This window comes from Carcharodon carcharias, chromosome 15 (genome assembly GCF_017639515.1).
Source record: "Carcharodon carcharias isolate sCarCar2 chromosome 15, sCarCar2.pri, whole genome shotgun sequence".
NCBI classification, from domain to species: Eukaryota; Metazoa; Chordata; class Chondrichthyes; order Lamniformes; family Lamnidae; genus Carcharodon; species Carcharodon carcharias.
The window spans coordinates 124,644,145-124,657,882 of record NC_054481.1 but is presented as its reverse complement, the minus strand read 5'-3'; the positions used below and the strand labels follow the sequence as shown (position 1 = coordinate 124,657,882).

Genomic DNA, 13,738 nt, shown 5'->3' with positions numbered 1-13,738 from the left:
GCTGGGTGGTGATGGGGGGCTGGTTGGTGGTGATGGGGGGCTGGTTGGTGGTGATGGGGGATGGGTGGTGATGGGAGGTGGGTGGTGGTGATGGGGGGGTGGGAGTGGTGATGGGGGATGGGTAGTGGTGATGGGGGGTGGGGTGTTGATGGGGTGATAGGGAGTGGGTGGTGGTGATGGGGTGGATGGTGATGGGGGCGGGGCTGGTGATGGGGGCTGGGTGATGGTGATGGGGGTTGGGTGGGTGGTGGTGATGAGGGGTGGGTGGTAGTGATGGGTGGGTGGGTGGTAGTGATGGGGTTTGGATGAGTGGTGATTGGGGGTGGGTGTGGTGATAGGGATGGGTGGTGGTGATGGGGTGGATGGTGATGAGGGGTGGGTGGTAGTGATTTGGGCGGTGGGTGGTGGTGATGGGGGCGTGGGTGGTAGTGATGGGGGTTGGGTGGGTGGTGGTGATGGGGGGTGGTGAAGGAATACAAATTTTTGATAGACTTTCCTTTATTAGAAAGGAAGAGAATATTCTAGATTCCCCACTGAACCTCAGAGAAAATTTATGGAGAAGGGAAGAAGGATAATCCCACAGTTGCAGTGGAGAAGCAGTGCTTGGAGAGAGTGGGGATCAGCAGTGGGGAGCATTGACATTATAACTTTGCTACTCTGACCTGCAATGTCTGGGAGAGAAGAATTAAACCCCCGAGGCTTGGTTCTGCTCGTGTCATCTTTATGTCAAACGTGTCTGCACATTGGTGATTTTTAAAATCTGGATGGATATTGTCACTGAGGTTTTAGGAGTTGGTTGACAGAACATTGAGGATGATGCTGTGAAGAGTTTTTGCATACCGTGATCTTCTCGATGGTAGCTGAACGGAAACCACCCACTGTATCATGTCCATAAGTCAGTGAACAAGGATAGAAAAATAATTGTGCAGAAGTGTGGCTTCGTATCAGTAGCTGAATACAGCATGTGGCGTGATACCGAGCTGAGATGTCTGGATTTAGTTAATATCGACCAGGTTAACAGTGGGAGCTCTCCAATTGATATGTCCCTGGATGGGATATTCCAATCTTGAAGGCACTCCCTTTGTGAAATGAGTAGTATAGAGTGGCTCCCTCCCTGACTGCACTGTACTGCCTTTTCCCTCCATTGCCCTTTAGTTTACTTGCCTACTGAATTTATAAAAAAAAATTTCCTATCTTTCGTTTTGATTTTTCAGCAATCAACTGAGAGATCATTTGAGAGGAGGTGGAGGCACCATGCTGTCTGCTCTCTGGCTCTCTGCAGTTCTGTCTTGTATCCTTTAGGAAAGGGCTACCCCCTTCACTCAGCTCCTTTATACTCTGACGGTGTCAATTCTGACTCGGTGAGTAGCGCTGTTGACTCTCAGTCAGAAGGTTATGGGTTCGAGTTCCACTCCAGAGACTTGAACATAAAATCCAAGCTGACAATACTGAGGGAGTACTGCACTATCACAGATGGTGTCTTTTGGAGGAGATGTTAGACTGAGGCCCTGTCTGCTATCTTGGGTGGATGTAAAGAAAAATACCCATGGCAATATTATAAAAAAAAGAGGGACACCCTCCCTGGTGTCCTGGCCAATATTTATTGGTCAACCAACATCTAAAAACAACTACAAAAACAGAATTACCTGGAAAAACTCAGCAGGTCTGGCAGCATCGGCGGAGAAGAAAAGAGTTGACGTTTCGAGTCCTCATGACCCTTCGACAGAACTCAGTTCTGTCGAAGGGTCATGAGGACTCGAAACGTCAACTCTTTTCTTCTCCGCCGATGCTGCCAGACCTGCTGAGTTTTTCCAGGTAATTCTGTTTTTGTTTTTGTTTTGGATTTCCAGCATCCGCAGTTTTTTTGTTTTTATCTAAAAACAACTGATTGGTCATTGTCTAATTACTGTTTGTGGGAGCTTGCTGGATCGAAATTGGCTGCTGCATTTCCTACATTACTAAAGTGACTACACTTTGGAAAGTACTTCATTGGCTTTAAAGTGCTTTGGGATGTCCTGTGGTTGTGAAAGGTGTTATGCAAATGCAAGAGTCTTTCTTTCATTGTGCTCTTGGGGGAAAAAAAGAGAATGTTTCCTAATGCATCTGGCTCTGTTCAGTTTGCTCGAATATATTCCTTGCAATTTATTTCTGCTCCACATTTCTTCTGTTCGTACCAACCAAGTGCTGTTTGGTTGCACAGCACCATATGTAAGATTCAATCCATGGCCAGTCACTGGGCTAGTATAGTAGCACAGTGCTTGCTCTGTCCCTGGCTATGTCAAGCTCGGAAAACTTAAAACAAAAATCGTTTTAAGCTAAACTGGGGCAAGAGGGGAGAAGTGAGATCATTTTAATAACTTATGTTCGCCAGATGTGGTGATGTTAGAGTCTGTTCACTGAGTCTACATTAGCCAAGTTGGAGCACTCTTGTCTCTTTAAAGGGAAGGTGATCAGTGATTTGTTAGCTCTGAGATAATACCATTTTCTTCAATGCACCCTATGTTAGTTGTATATTCCCTATTAGTCACTAAGTGGAAAGTACATTTTTTTTTTCCCTTGCTAGGCCCAATACCCGCTAGTTTTTTTCTTTAAAGACACGTGATCAGCAGCCCACACATGGTTTCTCTCCTTCTGTATGTGTGTGTGTGTGATGTAAGCACTTGCTGTTGCAGCACTTCCTAGGCAGCGTAGACAGGGTAAGTACACAGAAATAGGAAGAGTTGGGGCCATGGGAAGCACATACACAGGTGATTATCTTATCTTGTGTCGCGCGGTGTTAAAGGGACATCTTTAAAATCAGCATATGCTGGATGCATTGTTTCAGGTTTCTCTGTAATGTAAACTGGTTTCTGAATCCCTCTGATTAACTCGTGAGTACTTACTGTTGCATATTTGCATTCAGCAATGTTAAGGTGTCACTTCTGCTGGCCAAAGCAGGCAATCTTTTGTCAATCTTTGTCCCTGTTCAATTTAAAATATTGCTGACTCGCCGCATTGAATGTCCCCCTCAAAGTGGTTTTCCACATTATATATCGTCTCAAATTGTCGAAGTATAAAGTGGGTGAAATTGTTGTCTCTGCGCAATGTTCTATCTCTCTAATATTGAACCCAGGAGTACCCAAATGATGTGGAGTTCAGTTTGTGCGCTTTGTCTTAAAAATGGTGGGATTCGAAAATTAGATTTATACCAGGGGGGTTAGGTGCTCAATTCCTTGGGGGAAGGTGTGTGGTTCCTTTTGGTGGTGGTGGGGGGGCGGGGGGGGGTGCGGGTTAGGAGGGGAGAAAGCTACAGGTGGATAACCCGAGATCGAGGGATGCGAGTGAAGTCGAGAGATGCCGCGAAAGCAGCAGGCGTTGCCTTTTTAAGAAAGGCATTGCCCTTTTAAGCTGCCGCGCTCCAAACTGAGAGGGATAAAAGGGAAGAGGCACATTGTGGGGGTGGGGAATCTCTCTGTGGTTGGCCTTTTAGTTGCATGAGCACAGGGTTCAAACTGAGTTGTAGCTCTAGGCGGCCCCATTGACTCATTCAGGTGACGCTAGTGCATTAACGGGGAATATATTTAACTGGCAGTCTACTGGCAAGTTGCCAGGGCAGTGAAAGAAGTTAGAACAGAAGCAGAGTGGGGTGGGCAGTGGGTGGGTGGGGGTGGGGGGGGGGGGCGGGGTGGTTGGAAAGTAACTAGATGCAAACAACATTGTGTGGATCCTGGCTTTTAAATTCTTAACTTTATTATCTATAAATGCGATTTTTTTTTTCTCATTGCTTGTGTTTCCCGTTGAGCGGATGTTGTGGTGTCTGAGAGGTTTGTTCGAGTGCAGCTGTTTCTCTTGACGACTCCCTCCAGCCCCCTCACAGCAAGGATAGGTTTTTCTGATCTTGCTGCCACATCTGTGCCAACTGTATAGGGCCCCACTCCTCGCTGCAGCCGTTTCTCCGTCAGCCAGAACTGTCTCTCTGTGCTGGAGCAGCTTGAGACAGGCCACCATCAGGCAGCCAGCGATGGGGAGGGACACTGTCTGCTCCACTCCAGAGTAGCTCCCGCTCTTTGTGCTGCATCCGTATTCTTCAACCGCGCAGTTGGACGCGGAGCCTAAGAGCCAGTACAGTCCAGTTGGGCCGAATAGCCCACTCCTGTGCTATAAACTCGACGCGCTACTAACTGTGGCGTCTCCTGATGTGCTGTGATCTAATAGTGATCTAGGCCGTGTGGTGCAAAGAGGAGGAGGAGGGAGCATCTTGCTGCTTTTAAGCTGTTTTGATCTCCTGTAGTCAAAGGACAAGCTCCTTTTAATGTGATGCTCCAGATGTTCCTATTAACATGCTTCAGTCGATTTGGTTTAAGGAATACAGAGGGATTCTTGATGCTGCAACGCCGGCACTGCCAACGTGCTTTCTCACCGAATGTCGTGACGGGAGTCAGCAGCTTAATGACCCCAGCAGCAATCCTTACTACACGGCAGAGGATTAGGTGGGCAGCTGAACCACTTGAGATGCCTGGGGGACATGAATCACTCACAGCAGCCTGGACGTTCCCGGAGGGGACAGCTTAACTCGGGAGATGATGAGCGAGATTTTCTCTGGGTTGCTCGCGCTCATGACTGGCGCTGCGGGCCTCTGCTTGACCTGGTCGTGAGGCTGCTGCTCAGAGTGGGGAGGGGGGGTGGGTGGGGAGGGGGGTGGGTGCAGGGATTCATGTTCGAACTGAATGACATTGCTGCTACTATTATCTGTCCCAGCACACTTTGAGCCTCAAACAGACCATGACAACAGGGTCTTGTGAGTAGGTTTAGTGACAGCGCCACTTCTGTTGATAATCTGTGTACGCCACTAACCAACCTCCTGTGGCGTTGCTCGTGATGAGGCAGAAACTGATGCCGATGTTTGACCGGGGCGGTAGTGCAATATCCTGCAACGTGCAACGTGCTCATTCTCCTGCTAAGTCAGGGCCACGCCTCCCCTTAAGGCCAAGACGTCCGAGTTGTTTTGAACAGACACATCCTGAGGTCAATCAGAGCACAATTGCCCTTCTCTAGATTGGAAGCAGTTGTTTGGAAATTCCTGGCTCCTCTCCAAGGTTTGGAAAATGAAAAGCCCAGCAGGAAATGACTGGGTTATTTTTTTAAATCTAAAAGAAATGCGTGACACTCTGCGATGTGACCCCTGCTGTGTAATGTACTGAAAAACCTCTACATCTGTTCACACCAACAGATAGGCAGTTAGGTTTTTATTACCAGCCCCTTCGTTCAGCCAATTGTTGAGTCACTGGCTCTGTAGTCCCATGTTATGTGAGCCTTATTATTAGCATTACATTGAGTTTTACACAAATTGCAAAGGAGAACGAGGTAAAGCAACTTGTTTTAGTTTCATATAGAAGCGATACAAGTTCGAGAAGAAAATATTTAGTTGTGAAAGGCTGAATTTTATTGTGAATTTTTGTGTTCTGCTTAGGTAACATGTCTTCACCTAATCTTCATTGGGGCCTGTGCATTAACAATAAAGAAAACTGATCCCGAGATCAAACTGCAAGGTGGCATGGTTTACTTAAGTCTTGTTGAACCTTGACGTGTTACCACATTCTTCCCTAATAGGGGTGACTCCATGCAAGATTCTCCCAACATTGCAGGGGTTGGGGGGAGGTTTAATTCCTCCAGTTCACCAGTGAATATGGGTGCTAACATTACCAACTGTTAAAAAGTTGAGTGTTACATGTTAACTGTCATATGATGGGAGGAAGTGCAGTCTGCTGCACAAAACTAGACATTGCCTGTCGCATCTTTGGGGACTTCAAGCCAAATGCTCGGTGGCAAAACTAAATGTGCTCTCCAACAAGAGGTGCACGACAGCAATGCCCTGATAAAATTAATTTCCACTACCTGGGCACTGAGGACAACTGGCAGATTCTCCTACCTTTTCCCCGCTTCCTGCTCCAACTCCCCCACTGCCCAAGTCCATTGAGACCAATTAGTACAGAACAAACCAGGCGATTGGACCAGGAAGATTCCTGAGTTTCAGATCTCCATTAACTTGAGGTTATCCAAAACCCTGCTGCCCATGTCCTTATTTGCATCAAGCCCCACTCACCTTTCAGCCCTGCGCTTGCCGACCTGTGTTGGCTCCCAGTTGAGCAGCACCTTGATCTTAAAATTCCCGTCCTTGCTTTCAGATTCCTCCATGGCCTAGCCCCCTCCCTATCTCCGTCATCTCTTCCAGCCCCACAACCGGCCGAGATATCTGCGCTAATCTAATTCTGGCCACTTCAGCATCCCTGATTTTAATCGCTCCACCAATGGCGGCCATGCTTTCAGTAGCCCAGATCACAAGATCCAGAATTCCCCCCTAAATCTGTCTGCCTCTGTACGTCAGATTCCTCCTTTAAGGCAATCCTTAAAACTTACCTCTTTGACCAAGCTGACCGAATATCTCCTCATATACTTTGGTGTCATATTTTGCATTATAACGCTCCTGTGAAGAGCCTTGGGACTTTTTATTACACTAAAGACGTTAAATAAATACAGATTGTTGTTGATTCAGTCCTACGTTATGTAGCACAAACCACAATTCATAACAGATTCTGGTTCAAAATAACCCAGGGCCATTGTCCCTTCTTGGGACAAAGAGCTACTTTTAATAGCACCAATCCTAACCCTTAACAACCATCAGCTTGGTCAAGGAGGTAGGTTTTATGGAGTGTCTTAATGGAGGAGACATTGAAAGGTGGAGAGGTGTAGGGAGGAAATTCCTGAGTTGAAGGGTGGGGCGATTAAAATCAGGGATGTGCAAAAGCCAGAATTAAAGGGACACAGGGAGGGTGGAGGGCTGTGTTACAACAAACAGCTAACATCAAGTCACCAGATTTATAACTCAGCAATACGATGGAGCTTAATTACCAAAAGTGAGACTGAAATGTTGTTTCTGCAGCTCTCTGAATTTTGGGCTTGTTTGGGTGCTACTGTAAACCTGACTGCTGGTATGTTAGTGAGGGTTCACTGTATCCATTGTAAAGATACACTCTGGAGATACTCTCCTTTCCATACTAGTCAAACAAGAGCATTTCCATCCAGGATCCTTTATCACAAACTGCCCACCTCTTAAGAATGGAATTTGTTAGCTGTTAATCACCACACTGTAATGGGAGAGGGTGAAGTCAGGGACTCTTGCCACGCAGATCCAAAATGCTCCTGTCACAGGGAAAAACTGGGATCTAAATAATCGGAACAAACTAGATGCAAGGTCAGCGGACTGAAAATAAACATTGTGCGCTTTTCACTGTGCAGTGGCTGCATCTTCACGGTGCTTTTGATGGGCTGAAGTGTTTTATATATATGCTGCGAAGGTGGGGAAATAAAGGATGAAAATGAATGTTTTTGCCTCTTTGCAGACCTCCTGAGGGCTCGGCAGGAGGCAGTCGCTGCTGTTCGGAACTCCAGTGCCATGGAGGCTCACATTCCATCTTCAAGCAGTTCATCGAGTCAAAGGAGAAAGCAGGGACTTCCCCAGCACAGAGACGCACACTTCAACGAGAGGTCAGTGTCAACTGGGGTTGCTCATTTAAGACGGAGATGAGGAGAATTTTTTTTCTCTCCGAGGTTCATGAGTCCTTGGAACCCTCTTCCTCTAAAGGCAGTGGAAGCAGAGACTTTGAATAATTTTAAGGCAGAGGTAGATAGATTCTTGATAAGCAAGGGGGAGAAAGGTTATTGGGGGTTGGTGGGAGGTTGCAGTCAGATCAGCCATGATCTTATTGAAGGGCGGGGCTGGCCCGAGTGGGGCCTACTCCTGCTCCTAATTCGTATGCTTGCATGTAACTCTACAGTGGCCATGCTGCAATAGGTTCCATTTCATGAATGCAAGAGTATCTGTCCCTTGATTTAATGAATTGAAACTGTGATTTTTAAAAAACAAAATCCACATTGCTTGCTGTGAAAGGCACCATTGGTATTTGGACATGTGGCGATCTTGTTTTTTTTTAGTTTCAGTCTTACTTAAATTCACAATTATAATTATAGCAATTGTTTATGAGACCGCTATTCCCACATTTACTTTTCTGGCTCAAAACGTCAACTCTTTTCTTCTCCGCCAATGCTGCCAGACCTGCTGAGTTTTTCCAGGTAATTCTGTTTTTGTTTTGGATTTCCAGCATCCGCAGTTTTTTTGTTTTTACTTTTCTGGTTCCATTTTTCTCTAGCCTTAATTTGCGACAGGTTGTTCTCTGACCATACGCTTAGCAAGTCATACACTGAAATGCTTAGGCTTTATCACACCTGACTGAGGTTACATTCTGAAATCACTGAGAAGTTCAGCAAGGTTTTGCACTCTGCTATCTTTGGGGAGACAAAAGCCATTCTGCGCCTCTTGGATTGCTGTAGGAGTGAGGAGTAAGGTGGATCGTGCATAAACTGGCATCTAAAATTGATGGAAGAAAGAGTTAAGACATCAACAACTTGCATTTATGCAGCATTCATTAGCGTGTTAAAATGTCCGTAGATCCTGTAAAGGAGAGTAATCAGACAAACAATTTGACACCAAATCAAAGGAGTAGACATTCAGACCAGTAAAGCTGGTCAGAGAGGTAGGTTTTAAGGAGTGTCTTAAAGGAGGAGAGAGAGGTAGAGAGGTGGAGAGGTTTAGCGAGGGAATTCCAGAGCTTAAGGGCCTAGACAGCTGAAAGCTGACAGACGGCAGTAAATGACTTGTGAATAAAAGAACCAAAAGGGAACCGTATTGTATTTCCTCAAATTAACAACAGAACTTCGGATTGCTATCTTGAGATGAAAGGCAGATTGCAACCTCTTGCAATCTGGCACGGCGCAGGTCCTTCAGTGAGGCTCCGTGGGCTCTGAACTTCATAGATGCCATAACCCAGTAAGAACGCTTTCTACAGCACCTTTTCACTCTCTTTTAGTTGGGTTATTTGTTTTATTCTCCCTGCTTTCCAATGTGGTCATGGGTAGATGCACCCATCAAATGCCCAACACTCACAATGTACAGACTGCGCCAGGCTGTGATTATTTATGCTGCTCTCTCCTTTGCAAAGGTTCAAGGAAAATGTGTGTTGTAAAGCCGGGAGAGCTGGGGCTTTCGTAGGAGGCAGTATCTAATCCCAGCTCATTGCTGTGGCTCTGAGGTTCTCAGCATTCAGACTGTATCTGTGCCAGTGGTAAACTGATTCATATGTAATCAGGAAGTAACCTGGGGTTGACGTGACTGTGAGTTGGTGAAGCAGCACATGCTTGGGTTAGTGGGCTGCAACCTGAAGCAGAACTGCTTTTTTTCCCAAGGGAATTAAGATCTTTAAGTACTGTGCGTCCTCTCTGCTACTTTCCCTGGTTGGTTTTACCTGGTCGTGTTGGAACTGTTCTTATATAGGCAACATTTTGATTGAATAACCATCTGTTCACTGCCTTTTTGGATGCTCTGATTGTCCCAAAGCACTTCACACCTAGTGAACTGGTTTTGAAAGGTGACCCCCGCCCCCCCCACCCCCAAACCGCCATTGTTTTGTAATAAATACAACAGCCGGTCTGCCCATACCCAAGGTTTCTCAGCCATCGAGATGAATGACCGAGCGTACTGATTTGATGTCTTTGAGGGAGGAATGTTGTCTGGGACTCCCTGTTCATTGGTGAATGGTGATATGGGATCTTTTACATCCACCTGCCTCACTGGAACAGGTAGATGGGGCCTTGATACAACATGTTTCCTGTCTCTGGCTCCTCTGCCACTAATTGTCCCAATCGTAACACGTTGGTGTGTTAGCCTTGATAAGTTTGAGTGGTTTTTTTTGGCGGGGGGGCGGGGGGTGGGGGGGTTGGTGGTGTTGAATTCTGTGCTGAACATAGGAACTAGGAGGAGGTCTTTCAGCCCGTACCACCGTTCAGTTCGTTCATGACTGAGCTGCAGCTTAACTCCATTTACCCAGCTCAGTTGAATAACCCTTAATATCCTAACGTAACAAAAATCTATCGGTCTCAGTTTTCAAATTTTCAATCAATCCTCCCCATGGAGACCTTTTTCAGCTGGGGGAGAGTTCCAGGTTTCCACTCGCCTTTGTATAAAGGTGAGGCTATCACTGCTGGGAATGCCGACCAGTGCCAGGTAAGATGGTTAGACACAGATTCCACTGATCCACAAAGGAAGGGGGAGGCTTTCCTGTGTGGCAGGCGCAACAAAACTATAAGTCCACTTTAAAGGATGGATTTATGATTTTGTTAGCACAGAACACAATCTTCCCCCAGCGCATCCTGACTCCCAATTCCAAAGAATCTTGTCCCTGTATGACACTTTCCACTTCCTATCCCAGCCATTCGCCAAGTGCAACCGCAGACATTCAAAGTTGCCGATGAAGTGAAAGAAATCTTTTTAAAAAAAAAGAAAAGGCGTCTTGGCAAGCGCGCCTATTTACATTCTTGACTCGAGGCAACAAAAGAGATTTTATTGATAAATCTGGAATTTTCCATCGTCTGGGATACTCAAGGTCAGAAAAAGCCGCTGCCTTTGAAGTGATGGGGGGAAGAGAATCGACAGCAAAAAAAAAAGAAACCAAACGTGAAATGAGTCAATTGTGAATGGCATCACTTTCTGATCTCTGTGCTTCCAAAAAACTGTTGACTCAGTCCAACACTGTGCGGACCTGCCGTCAGGAAGCAGCTTGCTCCACACATTATGGACAATATTAGGTGAAGTGTGATGAATTATAGCTCTCCTTGTGTGTTGCGGTGTTTAAAAGCTGTCAGGAATAGGTATGTAATAAAATAGACAAATGGCTCCCACTAAACAAATGTGAAAGCAGAGACTATCAAATTAACCACTAAATGCAATACCTTTCCATCAGATTACAGAATGAAATCGGATTAAAGATTTACAACTATGATGCAGATTTAATAAATCAAATACTTTGTGGATGTGTATGGAGCTTTTATTATTGATTTTATTTTCTGCTTATTCCAAACTAAGTTATTTTGGTTTTAGCCTCGTTTATTATCTGTATTGTACTTTCAAAGCCATTTCTTCGTATATATCGAATATTTTAAAAAAAACATTTATTAATAAAAATTAATACATGATCTGCATTTGAAGAACACAATCCTAGTAACGCAAAGGGCCAGGGAGCAGTTTCCATCTGAGCACTGGAGGTAAGAATGTGAAGCGCAGGGTTATATTATGGGATAGGTGTGTACAGAGGCCAAAAATGTGCAGGAAGCTGTGTTAAGCTACACTTGTGATGCTGCAGTTAATTAAGAGAAGCATTACAGGAGACTTCTTATACAAAAAAAGTGTATTGTTCATTTATCAGTGAATATCATTGATCTTTCTAACAAGGGCCCAGAATAGGTTACTGCTGTGATTTTTCTGACTCGGAGCTTTATAAACCCATGCTTTTAGATTGTGTTTTTCACAAGAAATATTTGATACACACCAGAAACCAGATTGGGGGAGTGTCTGTGGACCAACCAGGCATTCCCTTAAAATACCAGCTGTGTACCCCCAGGGAGTGCACTGTAGGGAACTATCTGGGTTGCGAACAGCGGTGTGGTTTCTGTGTTTGGGAAAAAAAAGAAATAATTGCCCACAGAGGAATTCCTGGTATTAGTTACAGCAGCAAAATAACCCTCAGCATTACAGGAACAATACATCAGCACCATCGACCCAGTCAAGCCCGGTCCTCAACTAGTTATAACCATCCTTGCACCTAAATCGGTTGTCAAGGCCTGAACATTAAGGTTTATATTTGTTTTCTGTTATTTAAGAGGGTCTCGTCCATTGAACAATATTGGTTAATACATATAACATGCCAGGCTGCTCTATCCTTCCTCGTCTCTGTCCTCCTCCTCCTCCAAAAACATATTGGGTTTGATTGGATCTGATCTTTTGCCATCTTTTTATTGCTTGGTAATTATGTCTCAATTATTTATGTCCACTCAGTGGTTCGTTCTTTGTTTCTTGGTTCTCCAAGGTAGGAGAAGTCCGTCAGTAAGGGATGAACACTTTTCCGCCAAATATTAACCTCTGGATCCCCTTTACTCTGCCCCTATTTTACTTTTGAAATGGAGCTTTCAAATAAACTCACTTTCCTTGATGTACAAGTTGAGAAATCTGCCAGGGGATTCTCTACTATGGTCTACCACAGGCCTACCTTCACTGGTCAATATACGCATTGGGATTCGTACAGTTCCACACGCTATTGGATTGGCCTCATTGGCAACCTTGTAAATAGGGCCCGAGCCAGTTGCTCACCATGCAAGCTCAGTGCTGAAATAGGGCACGTCAAATACACCCTGCAGGATAATGACTACCCTGATCAGATCATTTCGCGCTGTATATCACACAAACTCATGGACGGGCCTAAGGCCACCACTTTTGGTCGTGAAAAGTGCCCAGTCTACCTCAGACCACCCTGGACGGGCAAGGGATCTCAAAAATTTGAGTAACAAGTGAAGTTAGCCGTTTCACACTGCTACTATGCAGTAGCAACCTGAGTGGTATTCAACTCTTAACAAGATGCTGTCGTCAAGCCAAAATGATGTTCTGCCTGCCTCACGCATGAGTAATGTGGTATATGAATTTCTGTGTCAGTGTGATGCTAGGTATATGTAGGCTGTATGTCCCAAAGATTAGCGGATCTTATCAAATAGCATGTCCCTTCCACTGTTTGCAACGGGCAAGGCACAGACCCAACCAGATCCTGCTTGCTCAAAACTCAAAACACAGTGTCCAACCTTAGATGTGATTCTGCGATTGGACAACATTCGCTAAATAATCCTCAAGGTGCTAAGAATTACGCTGGCAACCAATTTAAGATTGTCAGTTGGTTCACAGTGTGGCACATTTGCATGTACTGGAAACTACATATATTAATACATAGGGCCTTGTCCTTTGCAGACAGAAAGAATGTGTACACACATTGTGCCTGTTTTAGCTAAAGAAAATTAAGTCATAGCCATTCGCTGGTTCATTCCTCAGGGCAATGCCATGACCAATCAGAGTCGAGCTGCCTGGTTTAAATTTCAAACAATGCTTGGCAGTTAACTGTCAGTCACCATCAGCTGGTGCAATCCCCATGGCAATGCCTCTATCAATCAGAGTTCACTTGCCAACCAATCAGCACTCTCTTCTCATACAGTATAAAGTTGGTGCTTCCCCTGACATTGGTGTTCTTGCGATTGTCCTGATGAGCGCAAGATGAAAAGCTTCGACAAAATGTCTTTTTTCAGCGATACCCAACCATTTTACTTAACCATGACACTTCTGAAATGTTCCCCCGTTTTGCCAATGTAACATTGCCACCTTTCACACAAGTCATCCTTCTGTTTTGTTTGAATAAGATTGTCAAATAAGATTTGCGCTGAGGGACTGTGCCCTTGAAGAACTGGGTTTAAGACTGTGGACCTCAGTTTCTCATTTGGAACCTTTAGAGAGAGGGGGGAAGCACTCACTCCATTAGTTTTGGTTTAGCCATGTCTCAGCTGATAGCGCTCTGGCCTTGGAGTCCACCTGGGGCTATGGGGTCGAGTCTCACTGCAGAGACTTGGGCATGCGAATTACACTGCACTGTCAGCGATGTCGTCTTTCTGTTCAGATGTAAAACCGAGGCCCGTTCTGGCATCTTGGGTGCAAGTGAAAGATTCCATGGCCCTTTCGGAGAAAGAGAAAGGAAACTCTCACCAGTGCTCTTTCTACAGCATTCCTAAATTAGATAATTGTTACACTACTGTTTGTGGGATCTTGCTGCGCACATGT

At 45.3% G+C, this 13,738-nt stretch overlaps 1 protein-coding gene across 10 annotated transcripts in view; it reads left to right on the top strand.

The window, feature by feature from the left end:
- samd11 (sterile alpha motif domain containing 11) overlaps positions 1 to 13,738 on the top strand; it is a 236,123-nt gene that overhangs the window by 171,882 nt on the left and 50,503 nt on the right. For all 10 annotated transcript variants that reach the window (XM_041206653.1, XM_041206652.1, XM_041206650.1 and 7 more), the window contains one exon: positions 7,380 to 7,524. In XM_041206653.1, coding sequence (XP_041062587.1) covers positions 7,380 to 7,524 — 145 coding nt within the window. The remainder of the gene's footprint in view (positions 1 to 7,379; positions 7,525 to 13,738) is intronic.